Source organism: Anastrepha obliqua, chromosome 4 (genome assembly GCF_027943255.1).
Source record: "Anastrepha obliqua isolate idAnaObli1 chromosome 4, idAnaObli1_1.0, whole genome shotgun sequence".
Classification (NCBI taxonomy): domain Eukaryota; kingdom Metazoa; phylum Arthropoda; class Insecta; order Diptera; family Tephritidae; genus Anastrepha; species Anastrepha obliqua.
In genome coordinates, this window is record NC_072895.1 from 48,762,628 (window position 1) to 48,782,005 (window position 19,378).

The 19,378-nt window shown below is 37.6% G+C and overlaps 1 protein-coding gene across 1 annotated transcript in view; it reads left to right on the forward strand.

The window, feature by feature from the left end:
* The first annotated feature begins 1,127 nt into the window (after positions 1-1,127).
* The window catches only part of LOC129245695 (potassium voltage-gated channel subfamily H member 8), a 216,844-nt gene continuing 198,593 nt past the window's right edge, over positions 1,128-19,378 (forward strand). The window contains exon 1 of the mRNA XM_054884034.1: positions 1,128-1,203. Within this exon, the coding sequence (XP_054740009.1) occupies positions 1,128-1,203 (76 nt within the window). The remainder of the gene's footprint in view (positions 1,204-19,378) is intronic.

Genomic DNA, 19,378 nt, shown 5'->3' on the forward strand with positions numbered 1-19,378 from the left:
CAAAAGGATATCTCAAACTTTAATTGAGCTGCATGCCTAGTAGCTAAAATGCGTTGTTTTTGAGTAATGAATTTTTGAATAAACACCCTGCTTCGCACTTTTTGTTTTTCGCAAAATAAAAAATTTTCAACTACTTTTTTGCAACTATTTCTATATGAAATCGCTCGTGTAAGTAATGACGATCATTTTGAACCCAAAATTATTAAAATCGGTTCATTTTTGACTAAGTTATGAGCATTTAAAAAAAAAAAAATCTTATATTATTAAAAAAAATCGATTTTGAGCCGAAAAACAAAATTGCCGATAAAGCTAGAAAAAAATTTTTTTTGGGCGAAAAAAAAAATACGTGTCTCATTATTTTGACCAGAGAGCAACATATTTAAGTTACATCGAAATCGAAGAACATGACCCGAATAGCCCGGTTGAATTTAAATGGAAAGCATCAACTGTCAAATGAAAATGTGTGATATTACAACATCTTGTCGTTCTGCTAAAATTTATTTTATATTTTTATAAAAAACTTAAGCGCCAACAATTTCATAAAGCAAATTACAACTATTTTCAGCTTGTTGACACTACTTGAACTTAAAATGGACAAATTTAAAAGCAATACTCTGCCTGCCATTTGAATGGGGCCATAACAAGATGGATCAAAATAACAGGAAAATGAGTTTTTAGGCTCATAAAACCAGTTATTGACCACACATTTTTGAATTTTCTCAAATACTTTAGTATGCTATTTGTTAGCCATTTTTATCTTATAGGTATTAATTATGAAAAATTAATAAATTCATTTCTACGAATTTCTTATAGATAATGAAAACATACATATTTAGGAAAATAATATAATATATACAAGGTGGTGCAAAATTAATCATCCTCTCGTCAGTCATATTTGACACTTGCGATCAAGAATCCAAAAAAAAATCTTTTGTATTTTATTTAGTAAAAATGTTATTCAAAAACTAAATAGATTGCTTGATTAATATCACGCCACCTTGTATATATATCTATTATAAATATGCATATTTGTAATTAAAATACATTTTTATAACTTTTTCACACGCACTCTTTCAATTACAGATTTTCATCGTGAAAAGAAATTATATAAAAGACCCTACAATCCAATGCCAGCCCGAAAGGGGCTGCTTGCGCCCCAAAATACCTTTCTGGATACGATCGCAACCCGCTTCGATGGCACACGTAAGTGAAGTAATTGTATTTTCTTTACACTGTGACTTGACACCAATGAAGTTGAGAAGTTTACCATTTACAAGCACACAGTTTTATGACGCTTCGCAAATGTACTCGTCTGTATGTGTGCACGTATGACATGCAAGTGCCTCAATTTCCGTCAATTTGTAGCCAATTCACAATAACTCATATGCTCACGCAATACTTTACGAGCGTCATAAAGTCCTCATATAAAGGTTATGTACTCACTTATGTACTTACATATTATGTACGAGTATTTATCTCTGCTGGAATTTCCGCTAGTATCGAACTAGTGTGCAACTAGTTAATTTATAACTAGCTTATATATATAAAGGGTGGTTAAGTTTCAAGGCGCGGTGTTGGTTTTGAATAAAATACAGTTTTTTAGGAAATTATTGTCATTTCTTTTTATTATGATGGCCAAATGGCCGTCACGACCTTGTCGGCACACCTCCATCCGATGGTCCAAATTTTCGATGACGCTGAGACATAATTGAGGTTCTATGCCGTTAATGTGCCGAACTATCTCATCCTTTAGCTTTTGAATTGTTAGTGGCTTATCGACGTACACCTCCTATTTCAAATAACCCCAAAGAAAGAAGTCCAACGGTGTCAAATCACATGATCTTGACGGCCAATCGACATCGCCGCGACGTGAAATTATTCGGCCATCAATTTTTTCGCGCAAAAGAGCCATTGTTTCGTTAGCTGTGTGACAAGTGGCACCATTCTGTTGAAACCACATATCGTCCACATCCATATCTTCCAATTCGGGCCATAAAAAGTTCGTTATCATCTCAAAATGGCGAACACAATTCACAGTAACTGCCTGACCGGCCTCATTGTGGAAAAAAAACGGCCCAATGATGCCGCCGACCCATAAACCGCACCAAACAGTCACTCTTTGTGGGTGCATTGGTTTTTCGGCAATCACTCTTGGATTATCATTCACCCAAATGCGGCAATTCTGCTTATTGACGAATCCACTGGGGTGAAAATGTGCCTCATCACTTAAGATGATTTTCTTCACGAAGTGCGCGATATGCATTTTGATTTGAACGCCCGTTTTCATAATAAGCCTGAATAACTTTAACGCATTGCTCGATTGTCTCTCCATGGTTCTAATTGAATTAGTCTGAAATTGAAAAATGTCTAATGAGATGTAGAAAAAAACTTGATGTTCAGGTGTGGTTTACATTAAACATCGGCCCTTCAAATTTAACGATCCTTTATATGAGTAGTGTGTGTGCTATTTATATTTCTCTAAGTAATTGCAGACTTTGACATGTGGTTGTTTAAGAAGGGTTACATTTCTTCCAATTTATATCTTTCTCGATAATTGGGAACTAGTGTTTTATAAGGTAGGTGAGATCTAGTACGCTCTGCATTACTTTTCCCTAGTGTTAGAGTAGCGTAAAATTTAAGAAATTTTGTGTATTTAAAAGAATACAAGTTTTTCAGTCTTTTTTATTATTGAGTATGTATTTCAAGTCGATTGTATTTCTGCTATGAAAATGCTCCTGAATATATACATATTTAGTATTTGAGTATAACTAAAATTTTTGTCTCGGAGTCTAATTTGACCGAATTTTTGTTTTCAACCCGAATCTTGTGTTTTTACATATTTGGAAAGGTTGACGTTTCTGTAGATTTGTGTAAAAATTTCAAACAAATCAGACGAAAACTGAGGGAGTTAAACAACTTGGACTGAGAGGCTGTAGCCAGGGCAATTAGGTGCTAGAGAGGCTTTAGGCTTATATGACCGATTTTTGTTTTCAACCCGATTCTTGTGCTTTTTACATATTTGAAAAAGTTGACGCTTCCATAGATTTGCGGAACGTGCCTTTTCGGCAATTTTCAAACTAGTGCATAATGGGACAGTTCAGATCTAGTACGCGTTGCATCTCTTTCCAGTACCAACACCAAATTCTAGAGATATTGAGCTCATGGGTTTTTATGCCCTCTACTCATCACATCATCTCACCCAAACCAAGTTCCCTTGGTAAACTTAGAGTGCTAAGTTCCTTTGCTTAACTTAAGTCAGTGTTGGGCTGAGCGTATGTGCCGCTCGAGATATCTCATTCTTTTTCGCGCCTTAACATTAAATTCGATAAGAAGATGTGCTGGAGTTTCCGCGGACTGGACACAGAAAAGACAAAAGTCAGTAGACCATATCTCAATCTTGTGTAGATGGCTATAAAATCTGCAGTGACCTGTGAAAATGCCCGTCTGTAGTCTCAGTATGTCCTTAGAGAGGGTTTGCCTGAGCTTCCTTTGATTAAACACCCCTCCAGTAAGGACTTCGCCTGACGTAGCCATTTAAGTGAAGTAGTTTATAAATGCTACAATGGGACTAGTTCTATACCGGATGTTCGCTTTGTTTCGCTTACATTTCTATGCAACAATTTACATGCTTTAATTCCCATGCATCAGTTGCCCATAAGCTGCTGCTAATCCACTCGCTGGCAGTTAAGTGTTGCTTAAGTGTTTATGATTCAATTCTTGTTGTTGCTGCTGTTGTTTAAAAGTTGCAACCGATTGGAGAGCTGCTTACTGCATACTTACTTGCCCGTAATGCTCATATGTAGCTTAAAATATGAATCGCTTACGCAATAAAAGGGAAAATTAATTAAATTAATTGCACACAAGTTCGCCTCTTAAAGTATTTATGAAGTAATCTTAACTGAATTTAAGGACCCATACAGCAAATGCTTTCATTAAATTAAAGTCGGAACTTCAAGTAAGTTTTAAGAACTGCATGCTGAAATAATTTAATATGAAAATTTACGGGTACTCGAGAAAATAGCACCTTCTTATAGAAACTATTTTAAAAGCTTTAAGTTATTCAATAAACTCTATTATGCTTTATTTACAGTTACGCTATTGTCTGGAGGCTGCATTAATTCTCATTCACCTGTATACTTTTCTGCGATTTACAAGTATAATAGTGTAGGAAAGAGAATACTTAAAGTAGTTTCTAGGAAGTCGTGGGTGGTTTGCATAACAGCTTCCTTTAGAATTCTCCTTCAATTTGGTTAATTGTGCTGCCAGTTTATTTTTGTTATATATCTACAACGTCATCAGTGGATGTGTTGGCGGCATACTGCTTGCATAAACTTTGGTGTTGCAGTGTGAATATACCAAAATGCTGATGGGCGTAAGCAACGTCACATTCTTGCATTTTGCTTACATATGTAAATGTATGCATGGCCAAAGGGGCAAGAGCTACTATTTTACATGCTCGCTTACATACTCTTATTTATTGATTCAGATTGATTGCTGACTAACTTAAGGATTTAGAATATAGCCAGCATGCGCTGCGCTGCCAATAAGAAAAAGTATTTCATTGTCAAGTATTTTAATATAAATGGGTTCCTGGGCACAGGAACTTGCCAGGAGGAAGTCGGCAGAAACGGCTCCAGTTGTCCCCCTCTCAGACATCGGTATCCCCTTGGCTGTCGTTAAAGGGGAACAACACAATTTCTTTCTAAGAAAAGCGCAAGACAGATGGAGGTCTGTCTCATCATGTGCTATTTCAAAAGCACTATGGCCTCAATATGATAGAAGCAGAACGCTTAAGGTGATGGGAATCCCCCGTCATTCAATTTTCAAACTCCTTGCGGTGTTCATTGGTCACTGGGTGGTAATCATGCGGAGAAGCTTGGATCTCCGTACAACCCCTATCGCAGACGCTGTGGAGATCTTGCAGAGAAAGAGACTGTGGAATACTTTCTCTGCAAATGCCCGGCTCTGGCAGCGAGGCGCTTGAGAGTCCTAATGACTTGAAGAAATTCTCCAGCATAGATCCCTTTTCTCTCCTCCGCTACATCAATAGCGGTGGATGGCTGTAGACGGTTTTTTCTCTTCCCTAAATCCTTTCACAGGTAGTGGTCCACATTATGGTATCAAAACGGCACGTAAAGGGCTACTTGTAGTATACCTGGGGTACTCTTGCCATCTTACCTACCTACCTACCTACCATTTTATTATAAAGAGTTTTATTTATTAACCTTTTTATTTGTTTTTCCACCTTTCGTAAAGAAAAGTGTTTTAGAATTTATCACTCGAGAGAAAGAAAAAAGGGAAAAATTATAAAAATCAACAGAATTATTCAATAAATTAGAATTTAATAAGCTGTGCAACTGCGAAATGTTTCTGGAAATTCTAATCAGAAATTTCGGATTGGCATGGAAAGCTGGTGGAATTTTTCTAATTTGTTAATACAATTTTGAAGTTTAATTTGTATAGTCTTTGTAGACACAGAGCTATACTTTTAGAAAACAGTAATGAAAGTTACAAAAAAAAACACAAATCTAAATTGTTAAAAATATTGCTGTGCAGCCATTTGCGTGTTATTGTTATGGTAGCAGCATAAACATGTGCTGCTGGAGTGACAGTCCTTGGCCGGATATAAGTCCGGGTCGTTCCGGTAAGGTAGAACCGAGTGCCATGGGAACGTGCTGCCATTTGGTCGCTTGGTGTACTTCTAGTAACAGCTCTTGTGATTGATTTATTGTTATGGACGGGCAATTATAGCTGTTGCATTAAAAGAGCATATTAATGGAGGTCATGCTAAAAATTCTAAGAGTCTAAACATCCTTTGCTTTCCATCATCGATTCCATGTGAAGTGATCGAAGTTTTTGGGATGTGGTTTTAAATTTTCCTAAAAATTGGTTTATTTGTAGGCTTGAGTATAAGAGGCCGCGTAGCCGAATGGGTTGGTGCGTGATTACCATTCGGAATTCGCAGAGAGAACGTTGGTTCGAATCTCGGTGAAACACTAAAATGAAGAAAAACGTTTTTCTAATAGCGGTCGCCCCTCGGCAGGCAATGGCAAACCTCCGAGTGTATTTCTGCCATGAAAAAGCTCCTCATAAAATATCCGCCGTTCGGAGTCGGCTTGAGACTGTAGGTCCCTCCATTTGTGGAACAACAACAAGACGCACACCACAAATAGGAGGATGAGCTCGGCTAAACACCCAAAAAGGATGTACGCGCCAATTATAATATATATAAGAGGAAGTAAACTGCGAAAATTAAAAAAAAAAAATTATAATTTTGAGACTTACTCCATGTTGAAAATTTTGCTATAGAGTTCAGATATCGTACGTACAAATTTATATATTTTTAAGATAAATAACTTTTTTTTTTTAATTTAAAAACCTTTATTTTTTATTCAAAGTTTTATTAGCACAAATTTAAATTTTTCATTTTAGAAAAAAATACGAGGTGTGTTAAAAAAATACGATGAATTTTCAAATATCGCCCACATTCGACCTTCGATTATTATTTTTGTATGTTGGTATACTCGTCTCAAAAATATATTCATGATTTTAGCAATATAGCATACTCAGTTTGTTTGTGAGAGGCAGAAATAAGACAAGTGTTTTTTTTCGTGTTCGGCGATTTTCTGCTATAAAAAAACAAAACAAAGAGATCAAAGAAGTTGCATCAAATTTTGTGTAAAAAATGGAATTAAGTGTTCAGAAACACTTGAAATGTTGACAGTGGCATACGGTGAGAGTATATATATATATACAAATAATTGGCGCGTACACCCCTTTTTGGTGTCCTCCTATTTGTGACGTGCGTCTTGATGTTCTTCCACAAATGGAGGGATTTACAGTTTCAAGCCGACTCCGAACGGCAGATATCATATTTTATGCGGAGCTTTTTCATGGTCAGAGTACTCTGAGTCAAAAGAAATGTTTACAAGATGTGAATAACGGAGTTCGCTCTGGGCGCCCCAGCACATCAACAACCGATGAAAATGTTGAAAAAGGGAAGAAAATTGTTATGGAGAATCGTCGAATCACAATTTTAGAAGTTGCTGGGGAATATCGGTTGGCGTAAATGATGACCCATATTTGCTTAAAAGGGTCATAACTGGTGACGAATCATGGGTGTATGGTTGAGACATCGAAACCAAAGACCAGTCGTCCCAAAGAAAGACCCCAGGAGAGCCAAGACCAAAAAAGCACGTCAAATTCGATAAAATTTCAAGGTTTGGCTCACTGTTTTCTTTGATTTTCATGGCGTAGTGCATCAGGAGTTTTTACCACAAGACCGTATGGTAAATACGCCACTTGCGTAAAGCAATACAAAAAAAAAACCCGGAATTGTGGAAAAAATGCATGTCTTTTGCATCTTGAAAATTCACCTGCTCACTCATCTTTGCTTGTGAGAGATTATTTGGCAAAGAGCAGCACCGTTATCATGCCTCAGCCACCATATTCACCAGATTTGGCCCCCTGTAACTTGTTTCTGTTCCCAAGATTGAAGAAACCCATGAAAGGACTGAGAGATCTCAAGGACAAACCAAAAAGTGCTGATAGACTTTCGACAGTTTTAATAAAAAAATTGTTCGGTCTTGGTCTATCTCTTGAAAGTTGTATTCAACAAATGTTTATCGTCGCGGAATTTCACTGCCGTATGGAAGACGATCTATTTATCAATCGACTATTTCAAAAATTTTTGGGCACGCAGTCAATGCCAAACTGAACTTTGCGGTTAAACCTTTAATTTACCCAAGTCAGCATGGGCTTGTTTCCGATTCTTTCTCGGCTGGTTTCCAGGTTGGCTGTGTTTACACTGACTTTACGAAAGCCTTCGACAAAGTTTCCCATAGACTCTTAATTTAAAAAATATGCTTGTTTTTGCTTTCAAAAACTTTTTTTATATTAAATTTTACTCTAAATATTATATTATAAAATTTTCAAAATTGGTGTGTCTTGTAGACATCGCGGGCAAAACTGCCGCTGCACGTACCGCAATCAGGCTGAAAGGTATGGGCTTCAGGCTCGACCTCACTTACCGGCCATCCAAGTATCCTTAGAAACGTTGGGTTCATCCTCCTGTCATTTCATCAAGGGAGGAGTGGACTGGGTGCAACACTTGAGGACCCGGCGTGGAGAACTTGTTCACGAATGGCTCGAAGTTGGACGGAAGGAGTATTCTGTGAAACGCTCCCCATCAGACACAAATCCAGACTACTGAACCACTGCATTATGTTCCAAGTAGAGATGGCCGCAATCAAAGGAGCAGCTTATTGGCTACTCACTTGCGTAATAACTGTTAAGAAAGTAAATATTTACTCCGACAGCTAAGCGGCAATTAGGACCCTGGGTTCTCTTTCGATTGCATTCGAATTCTTCGATATAAAGCTAATTTGGGTATCTGGTCATAGCGACATTGTGGGCGACTGCGAAAGAGATTGTCGTGAGATTTGGAATTACTCAAGTCTTTTGAGTCCTTTTTGCGTCAGCTGTATGGATGATGAGGTGGAATCATCTCAGCATCTTCCCCTTAGCTACTCTGCTGGCGCGAGGCTAAGATTTAAGCATCTTGGCTCTCATTTCTTTTCTATGCCTGCTCATCAGCACCATAAAGCGCCTACCATAACCGCAAATCAGTTCGTAATCCACAAATACTCAACCCCTTGCGCCTCCCCCCCACCCCCTCCTCTCTCTCCTTTTGCCCTATCGGTTTCCTTCTCCTCTTTTCCATTGCAATGGTGTCACGAAGGGTGAACTTGAATTAGTCGCCCAAGTGGACCCACTTTCTGAGCAACCATTATAACCTAATCTAACCTAACCTAAACTAACTTTTTATTGTACTCAAGCCGACAAATAAACCAATTTTCAGAAAAATTTAAGACCACATCCACAATACTTTCATCAATTCACATCGAATCGTTCCATTGCAATCAGCAGTGCAAGAACAAAAAAAAAGTTGGGATATAGAAATAATTAACAAAGTCGGAGATTTACTACTGACCCCAACCAGTATTTTTACATACACTAAAACACGCTTGCACAGAAAAGCCGCTGTTGCTTTCATAGCAGGCTTTACGCGCCACCATAAATCTATTGTTGACAAATTTTCAGCGACTATGAAAAGTTTGTTTTGTTGTGTATATTTGCTGGTGGCACTTTTGCAGCTTTCATTCACCATAACCACAAAGTCGACGAGGCAGTCGGAATACTGAATTGATTGCCTGCAACTTTGCTTCATAATAACCGGATAATGTTGTTGCTATTATTGTTTGTTTCATGATTTTACACCACAGGATAGACCTGTGTGCAAACTTCTGCTGCATTTGTTGCTGATTGACTGCTTTTTCACAACAACAGAAAATCACCCACTTTTTCATCACAACAATTCGTTGTATACTTACTCATACATACATACTATATATGTACTCGTACAGCATGCGGAAGAACTATAGAGCTACTACATTTTGACCAGTTGTGACACTTTTTCACTTTTGTTTTAGTTTCATTAATTTTTTATAACAACACAGTTCATTACATAGACATTTTTATATAAACCAAAGAGTGATATATAAATCAAAATTAAATTAAATTAAAATTAAAACTATATTGTAATAAATGCACGATTTTTTCTTATAAAGTAAAAAAAAAATGATTAAAAATTCCCAACAATTTTGAGAGAATTGAAACTTGCACTTCCTTACTCTAAAATGTAATGGACTATGGTCAGATTAAGTTAGGGTATGGTGGTAGTAGGTTCGTACGACCAACTCACTTACAGGTCCGTTGTGATACCGCTATGTGACCCGGGAACCTTGTTTATTCATCTTCATGAAACTATTTTGAGGCTCTTATTGGTCTAAACCACACGCCAGACAGCTCTGTAAGAGAATTGAAAAAGTGTTTACCTAGACAACCTGATCTGACTAAGGCTGGACAATTAGAAATTACAAAGTGCTCAACCGTTTCTTCCTCTTCCTCATCTCTGCAACGTCTGCAATATTCATGGGAGAAAACTCCTAGTTTCAAGGAATGTCTGCCAAATAGCCAATGACCGGTGACACAAGCCATGACCTTCTAGGTATCATCTCTTGAGAGGCTAAACAATTCCTTTGCCTTTTTCTTGTTTATTTGCGGCCATAGTAGCCTAGCTGTATCTTCAGCTCTCTATGATCTATTGGCCGCTTGGATAATGTTGTTTTTGATCATTAGCTTACTCAAGGCCATAGGTATCCCGATGATACTTTTGTCACTGAACACTTGTAGAGCAGTACCTTTCTTGGCTAGCTCATCGGTCTTACAGTTTCCCTCACTGTCGCAAAGAAGGCTGACCTCGAATACGGACTATAAAACTGATTAAAAAGTTTGAAGTTTTTTTGACATATTTTCGAATTTTTATATTTTTTTTACCAAGTGTGATATTTTTAATAAACATTTAACATAAAATTGAAAACAAGAACAAAAAAAAAATAAATGAAACTGGTTATCAAAACTAGTACTATAGTTTTTTCGCGGGCTGTGCTAGTTATTGAGCTTTCGCTAGTTCTCCCTACTCACTGAACATTCGCTTTGTAAATATGTATGATTTTTATTTCAACATCGCGGTGAGGACCGTTGGGCTCTATAGAGCTTGGAAAAATACAAAAAATATTCCCCGTTAGTCAAATCAGTTAGAAAACTAATTTAATTGCAGTTAGGTATTTATGCCTGAATCCATTCGCTCAGACAAGTATTAGCGCATATAAACTCGTTGGCTATTTGTGGCATAAACTATTTAGCCTTTCAGCTGCGCTTTGTTGTGCTGGCCATGATTTTATGTAATTAATTAGTGGCTCCCTCGAAATTTTCGTACTGTGAGTAGTGTTGCATTTGCTGTCACCACAAATATTTTAGCGCAAACCAGCTTTGGATGCTTTTTAAGTATATTTGTGACTAAATGAATTCACAGCAGCAATTTATTGGATTTTTAGTTAGGGTGAAATGTCACCCTAATCAAATGATACTGAAATTAGCAACTAGATTGGATTTTTTAAATTAGTGAATATTTATGGGCCCAGATTAGGAGATTAGCTAGCAAATTCGTGTGTTGGCACAACAATCAACGTTGGCAGTGATAATTCTGTAGTAGTGAAGAACTTCGCAAACTTGGTAACCAGTATCAGAAGCGTTAATTCCGTCAACCTTATTCTACAGCATAGAATCTCTTTAGCCGTCAATTGTTACTATGAAATGAAACTATTTAGCAGTAAATTTCACTCTCAACGAATAGAATTTATACTTCTAAAATTTCTCAACATGCCCATCTTATTGAAAGACACAGCATAATCGATGAAGTAGACCTTGGAACTATTAACGGGCGAACGTTTTTTGAGAAGACAACAGTGATTACCGTGGCGAACGCTTCGTCCTTTGAACTTTACGTTGATATTAAATAAAGAACGAGCAGCTCTGCTAGGTAGGCTATGTCGTACGACGGCATGTAAATGCTTCAGCACTGAAATTTAGCGCCGGGCTATTTGCTCATTGCTTCAAAGGACGAATAGGAACAATAAGGCTACCTCTGCTTTGGTTTTTTAAATTGCCGCAGGCTAGCGCTTATAGTTTTCAAAATATACTTCGAAGAGTTGATATCAGCTAACCAAATATTGTTGGGCGCTAGTTCAACCAGAATTGAACTACTGAGAAGATTCGTATACTTAAAAAGAAAACGGGAACTAAGGAAAGATATTACATGAGTTATATTATTATTTTTAAAACTTCCCTAAACTCTGATGTATCTGAGAGGTTTGCTGAGCTGTAGAAATTGTGAATGCTCCACTTTGATTACAACTGACCTAAAAATGCATCACCTTTGACCAACGCATTCTGTAAAAAACAGAGAAAGTGCTCTGAATTGTCATTCAGAGATTGTTGATGATACCTTTACTAGCCTTGTGTTAGCCCCATAGATGGGGTTTCGTGATCACCAACTAACCAGTAAGCGTGGCTTATTCTTTCTGAACTTTGTAAGGAATTTCACTGTCGTTTTGTTTTTAGGATGCAATTTCTTATTATGAGAGTGTTGGGACTGCATCAAAGATTTTTGTTTCTTTTGTATACTTGAACCTGATCTTTGCTGTAAAATGGGGACCAATTATTTTATCTGATCACACTGTTACCAAACCCGCAAACACCAGACTATCTCGGTATTCACTAAAGTGCAGGCTTATGCGGTGGAACGTAGCTTCAGCTTAAGTTGCTGCAATATTGTGAAGCTTTACATGTTTTTAAATATCTTTAGATATCATTCCGCTGTACCGAGTATTGCAGAAACTGGGATAGTACCCCCTGCTTGAGATAATCTGAAGTTTTCTCCTTGGTGCCATTTAGCAACAATTCCTTTTTCAGCGTTGGAGCAAACTGTAAAGAATTTTTAACTATATTTCCGAAACAAGATTTTGAATATCTTCATATATTTCTGGAACTGGACTGAGTCTCCATTTCCCCATTCGACTACGGGAGTCTTCAGTAGTAATATTATATACCCTGCCCTAATATATGTCCAAAGAGCGCCGTGGGGCTAGAAGTCTGGTAATGGAAGGGTATGTAGCTGACACATCATCCTCATCGTCTTCTTTTTGAATTTTCAGCTCTGGAGCAAACAAGTTGAACGAAGCATATACAAACTCATAATATGGCCGAATACATGATAATAGGCCTGACCAAGGCTGAGTATTCCACCAGGCTACAACACCCTACGCAGTAGCTAACCCTAGTAGCACCCTAGTAGCTAATGACCCTTCAATTTGTTTTCGTTGAAGTATTTGGGAGATACTGAGCTCTGGAGGTGAAGCTAAACGCTTTAACCAGAGCACAATATGAGGATTTTAAGTGCAACATGCTCCAATACGGTGCACTCCACATGGTGAATAGCAACACTACCAGCGAAGGTGTTCAACGAGGATGTTTACTTTGCCGGTCCTCTCTTTTATAGTTATCGATGACATCACGGTGGAAGCGATGAGGCATCTACTGAAACTTCACCGAACAGTTAGAAGATCTCACTTATTTCGTTATTATCAGTAAAACACTCCGGCATGCCAGAAAAACTCAACGCTCTGTGCGCCGAGTCTGATAAATTTGGCATTAAAAGAAACATCGACGAAACGAAGTCAATGAAGATGAACACCAAAAATTACAACCAGTTTATGCTACATAGTAAAGAAATTGCGGGAAAGGATGTTCTGGCCAGAATAAATAAAGCAAATGGCGCATATGCACAGCTGCGCTGGATCTGGATCTTATCATAAATATTCTTCCAAATAAGAATGAGTCTATTTAAATCAAACTCTGCTGCTCTATGAATGCAAGACCTAATTTGCACCCGCCCATCTAACCGGAAATATTGAAATCTTGAAGGTGTAGAGGCCAAACGTCATTAGCAATGATGATTTGTATAAAAAAAAGGAACTTAAAAGTAATAGCCAACTCTATCGAATTACGAATATGCGGGTGTGAAAAGATGTTACGGAAGTCTGCCGATTAGGTCTTGATTGGAGCCACTAAGGGAGGTGCTAAGACTACATGAAGGAGATCATTACAAAAAAGAATTAAAATTGCTAGCTACAAACAGAAGTGGAAATGCTTTACAGAGGCCCTATGATCTAATGGAAAATAAAGAAAATGATGACCATGAAGATGATGCAGTTCCGGACGAGTTTCTCAAATAATTTAGATAAACTTGAGACCAATAGAAAAATGTTAGTGGACGGAAAAAACCTTGTCAAATTTAGTGACAAAACGGCCCACAATTAATTAAGTTCATCTATAATTCCATTATTTTATGATAGCTTGGTTAAATGGCGTTTAACTTCTAAAAATGGTGTTACATGTTGCACGACTCACAATGAGCCCAAGAACTCATATAAAAGGTGTTAGTGCACTAAAGTCCAATAACAACTATAACTGGAGTGACTTGTAACGATTGACTTGTAAGGTAAATATGCTTTTGATGCAAAAAGCTTCAAACTTCTTATTTCCATGTGTGTATTGTTGCACACACCTCATTGATTTAAGTTTCATTTTACACAAGAGCATATTTCTTCAAACATTTTCAGTTTTACCTCTGAAAGCTACGTACTTGGAAACAATTCTGTTGGCAATCATAAATCTCACAATTTTTGCATTTTGAACCACCACTTTGCCTCCTTTATCCCCAGCTGTAAAAGAGCAAAGTTTGGTATTCAAATTTCTGGGCTTACCAAATTGCAAATGATTTTTCATTACAAGCCGAGCATATTTTAGTGGCCATAAAATTTCGTGAAGTGGAAATATTACCAACAAACAAACAAGGCGGTACATCCTTTACAAAACCAAAACTACTTTTTTTTTAATTGCAAATAGTTTTCTCCTCTGTGTTAGTGCTCTGTTAGGTTAACGAATTTTACGCGAGATTGTTTTTAGCAGAATTTTGCTAGTGCCTTTCGAAAATAAGTATGGACCTGATTTTGATTGCTACTACTGCGTATTGTGAGTCCAGCAACACATTAACGGCTGTTGCGCCTAAAAGCGCATTACAAAAATATTTCTGACCCGCATTGGCTATGATCCCGAATGAAATGCCCTTAAGCATCGACTAAGCAGTGCATTGAGTAATATTACCGTAATGTCTACTATGCAACAGCTGCTTGTTTAGTGGAAGGACGCCTGGCTGGACGGCTAACTGGAAGGTTGGTAACAGCGCGTAGCCACAATCGTGGCAAGTTAGTTCACCGCAATCATTAGCAGATGTGTGCGTAACACTGTGTCGGAAGGGGAAATGGACAAGGAAGGCAGTTTTCATTCTCACTCGTTACATACATACGTTCATACATAAATGCATGCATGCAGCAAAGTTACATTTACCCAATAAATAACGATTTGGAAAAATGGTAAAAATTTGATATTAGTTTTTTCGAGTATTTTCGAGAACAATAATTCAAGGTGAAATTAAAAGTATGAATCGGAAGCAGTTCAGCAATCATGTTTGATTATGTAGAAATTTCAAAACGTTAACAGCGCGAAGATTTCTTAATTTAGTTGAGCAACAAAGTCGTGGCGAAATTGTAGCTGAATTTACTAAAAACTATTTTTAGTGTATTTTAATGAAATTCCCCATTGCAGAAATTTTTGGGGACCTTTCTGAAAAGGAGACTGTTGAGCACTTTCTCGGTAAATGCCCATGTTTGGCAGCTAGACGATTAAGGTCACTGGGTGCTCCCTTCTTCGACAGTCTGGGGCAGTGCTCCAACCTAGATCCCATCAACCTTTTCCATTACATCAACAGTACGAGTTGGTTGTAGATATTTGCCCGTCGGATGTCTCTTGAGGAGTGGCAGACTGGTACTTCAGCCCTTTCGCCTACCAACCCATAATCAAATTTATGTAATACATAATATTTATTGCACTGCATTACTTATGCAAATAAAAAACAAAAACAAAAACAGTTTCTTTTATATTAAATATATCGTTTTATTGAGATTAAAATTACTAAGTATAAGATTTTTGATCGCTTTTATAAGCACTGCCAACGGCTAAATGGATAAGGGAAGAATTTTTGGCTAGCCAGTCCGTATCCATGCTCCATACTTCCATTACGCGAACCTAATTCAAAATTTTAACATCGATTGCGATCAATACCTTGGGCAGTAAGTAGCATGGGTACAAGAGAAAAAGGAAAGTTGGACGTCGGAAGTAGTACTTACAATATAATACAACCAATTGTTTCAAGTCCTCTCTGAAAGTTATGAATGTCATATGTAATCTGATTTTATTGCCTTTTCCTATTGTCACTGAATAGTTTGTTCTATGTTTAGTGTAAATCATTAAAAAATTACGCTTTACACAGGATCACAAACTAAGCGCGGAAATGGTTTCTTGAGGGTGTCGGTGAAAAGCTACAGTAAGTTCGATTGATGTGTGAGAACTAAGAGTCTGAAATGTTGATCAACGAGAAAAAGTAATTCTTCTTCTTAATTGACGGGATAACCGCTTACGCGATTTTGGCCGAGTTTAACAAAACGCGCCGGTCGTTTTTTTCTCGTGCTAACCGGTGCCAGTTGGACACACCAACTGAAATCAAGTCCTTTTCCACCTGATCTTTCCAACGCAAAGGAGGTCCTCCTCTTCCTCTACTACCACCAGCTGGTACCGCATCAAATATTTTCAGATCAAGAGCCGTCTTAACAACTAGCGCAAAATATTGTAGATTTCTCAATTGAAACTTTCAAAATCAAATAAAAGACTTAACCACTTCGAAACGAAAAAAGATTATACATAGCATATCAGGTATTTGTAATGCGTGGACATTGAAGATTAAAAGAAGGCAAATATTCTTAATTGCTCGAATTTTTGGAAATGCTGAAAACGTGCCGCATTAGGTAACTACTGTACTAGGTTTTCAAAGCTTTTTTTCTAATAGCGATTGCTCCGCAGCAGGGAATGGCAAACTTCTGAGTGTATTTCTGCCTTGAAAAAGTTTCTCATAAAATATCAATTGCCGTTCGGAGGCGGTATTAAACTGTAAGCCCTCCGATTTGGGAAGGAGGAGCTTGGCCAAACGCTCCATCAAAGGTGTAAAGGCCAACTATAACATATATATATGTACAGTGTACAGTGTACACTCTCTTAAGCGGACGCCTAATGGACTGAAAAATTTGTACTCTATTGGAAGGGATCCGCTTATGAGAAAAGTTAAAATAATTTGTGACTGATCTTTAATATTTAATCAGTTTTATTTCCAAAATTAGAGCAGATATACAAATAAATACGCGGCCGCCGTAGCGCAATGGGGTGGTACGAGACTACCATTCGGAATTCACAGAGAGATCGTCGGTTCGAATCTCGGTGAAAACACCAAAATTAAGAAAAACATTTTTCTAATAGCGGTCGCCCTCGGCAGGCAATGGCAAACCTCCGAGTGTATTTCTGCCATGAAAAAGCTCCTCATAAAAATATCTGCCGTTCGGAGTCGGCTGGAAACTGTAGGTCCCTCCATTTGTGGAACAACATCAAGGCGCACATCACAAATAGGAGGAGGAGCTCGGCCAAACACCCAACAAGGGTGTACGCGCTAATTATATATATATATATGTATATACAAATAAATACAGGGTAGCCAATATTCGACGGACCCATCTGGCAGAGACATCAGATCGTTTAATGATATACCGCGTTGGAAGCGTCAGTCCAAGCAGATTTTTACCATGGAACAGTACACGCCACGCGAGCGCTCTCAAATTTTTGAAATTTACATTCAACAAAAGAAGTCAATTGTGAAAACTCAACGTGCGTATAAAAAATTAAATAATTTGAAAAGTGCGCCTTCTAAGAACACCATTAAACTTTTGTACGAAAGGTACGACCAAGGCGATCGGATGAGAATATTGCTCTTGTACGGGCCAGTGTGGAGATGTCACCAAGGAAATCCCAAAATCGCCGTTCTCAGCAGTTGGGCATTGCTCGGACCACTTTGCAACGAATTATCCGCATTGACTTGCATTTATTCCCGTATAAGATTCAATTGACGCAAAGATTGTTGCCTGCGGACAAGCCTCGTCGATTGGAATGAGCCCACAAAACACATGGGTCCGTCGAATAAGGGCAACCCTGTACGAGTATTTGACAAAATAAAAAAAATTTTCATTAATTAAACTTATTTAAATTTATTTACATATCAAAAAGTCAGAAATTATTTAATCAAATTTCCTTTAATTTTAAAAAATGCAATGAGATGTATTAGAAGATCAGTAAGCAATTCAAGGTGTAGAGATCACTGAGATATATGCAATATAAAGAGAGGGCGTTTAGTTTCCTCACTGCTGAATAAGCCTCTTTATAAAAAGTTGACTGGTTATCCATCTCATTTTCTTGCTCATCTTCAAAAGAGTTGGCCAGGGAGAGTTGCTAATTCAGCATTGACATTATTTGCTTCTTCATGATTTAGGAAAGACTTGAATTTGCTTCAGATCTAATTTAGTTATGTTAGTGAACTATGCAACTGCCGATAGCACAAGCTCCTCCCCTGCGATATAGCCGTCATAAGGGAAGTTGGTTTTTGCAAAATCAGCTTTCTCTAAACAATTTTTCACGGTCTGTGCGCTCATTTGCTCCCACGCTATGCAAATGAAATTAACAACATCTAACAAATGTATTGATTTTGACAACTTCAAGGCATAGTTTGTAAGCTGTCCGCTAGTGAGACAACTAAAATATCTTTAGCCAGGCAAAAATGTATCCGCGTCCTGTTGTGGGAAGAAAATGAATAAAAAAATTAAATTAAATTAAAATTAAAAAAAAAAATATTTAAATAAAATAAAATGGCATAAAGAAACTAATATGGTGCAAAAAATGTAAAAACAATGAAGTAATAAACAAATAGTAATCGTGGTAAAACCAGTGACTTTTTCTGTGTGGCGAAATTTACGTGTACTAACCAAATGTTCGGTGAAAACTGTGCGACCAAGTATTTGTAAAAAATATGAAGATGCACAGCACAATTTATTGAACAAACTTGGCTTTTCAAGAGTTCAAGCTCTAATGCAGATATTTAAATTGCTTCATTCAAGTAGGTAGGTGATAAAAATTCGATAAAAAGAAGAATTATATGCCCAACTTCAGACAATTTGAATGCACATACATATATATGGTACGAGGGGTGCCTTTTATATGTCGGGATTAGAGAACAAAAACAAATTTTAATCATCGAAAATCACTTTATTGTTTTTCAAAATATTCTCCATAAAGATCTATACACTTTTGCATGCGTTTGAACCAATTGTCAAAGCACTTTTGCCACTCTGAATGAGGTACCTCCAAAACATGCATTCTGAATGCCGCAACCGCTTCTTCAGGTGTCGAAAAACGTTGACCTCTCAGTTTGTTTTTTACGTACGGGAATAAGAAGAAGTCATTCGGTGCCAAGTCAGAACTATACGGCGGTTGACCCATTAATTCGATGTTTTGGGTGCTCAAAAATGCAGTTGTTTGAGCCGATGTGTGAGAGCTCGCAATGTCCTGGTGAAGAGTGACCCGTCTTTGGCGATTGGTTATTCTAATTTCTTGGAAGACAACTGGCAAACAAATGGTTGTGTATCACTCAGAATTTACTGTTCTGCGTTGTTCTAGTGGCGACATGTTCAGTTTTTCCGAAAAAACAGGCGACCATTTGCTTGGAAGTGCTTCGTGCACGAACAACTTTTGTTGGATTTGGCTCATCTTGAAACACCCATACAGTCGACTGCTGTTTACTTTCGGGCTCATACGCGTAAATCCATGATTCATCACCTGTCACGATGTCATAGACGTGTCGAAGCCCCGCGATCGTATTTTTTGAGCATTTCCTTCGACCAATCGACACGAGCCTTTTTTTGAG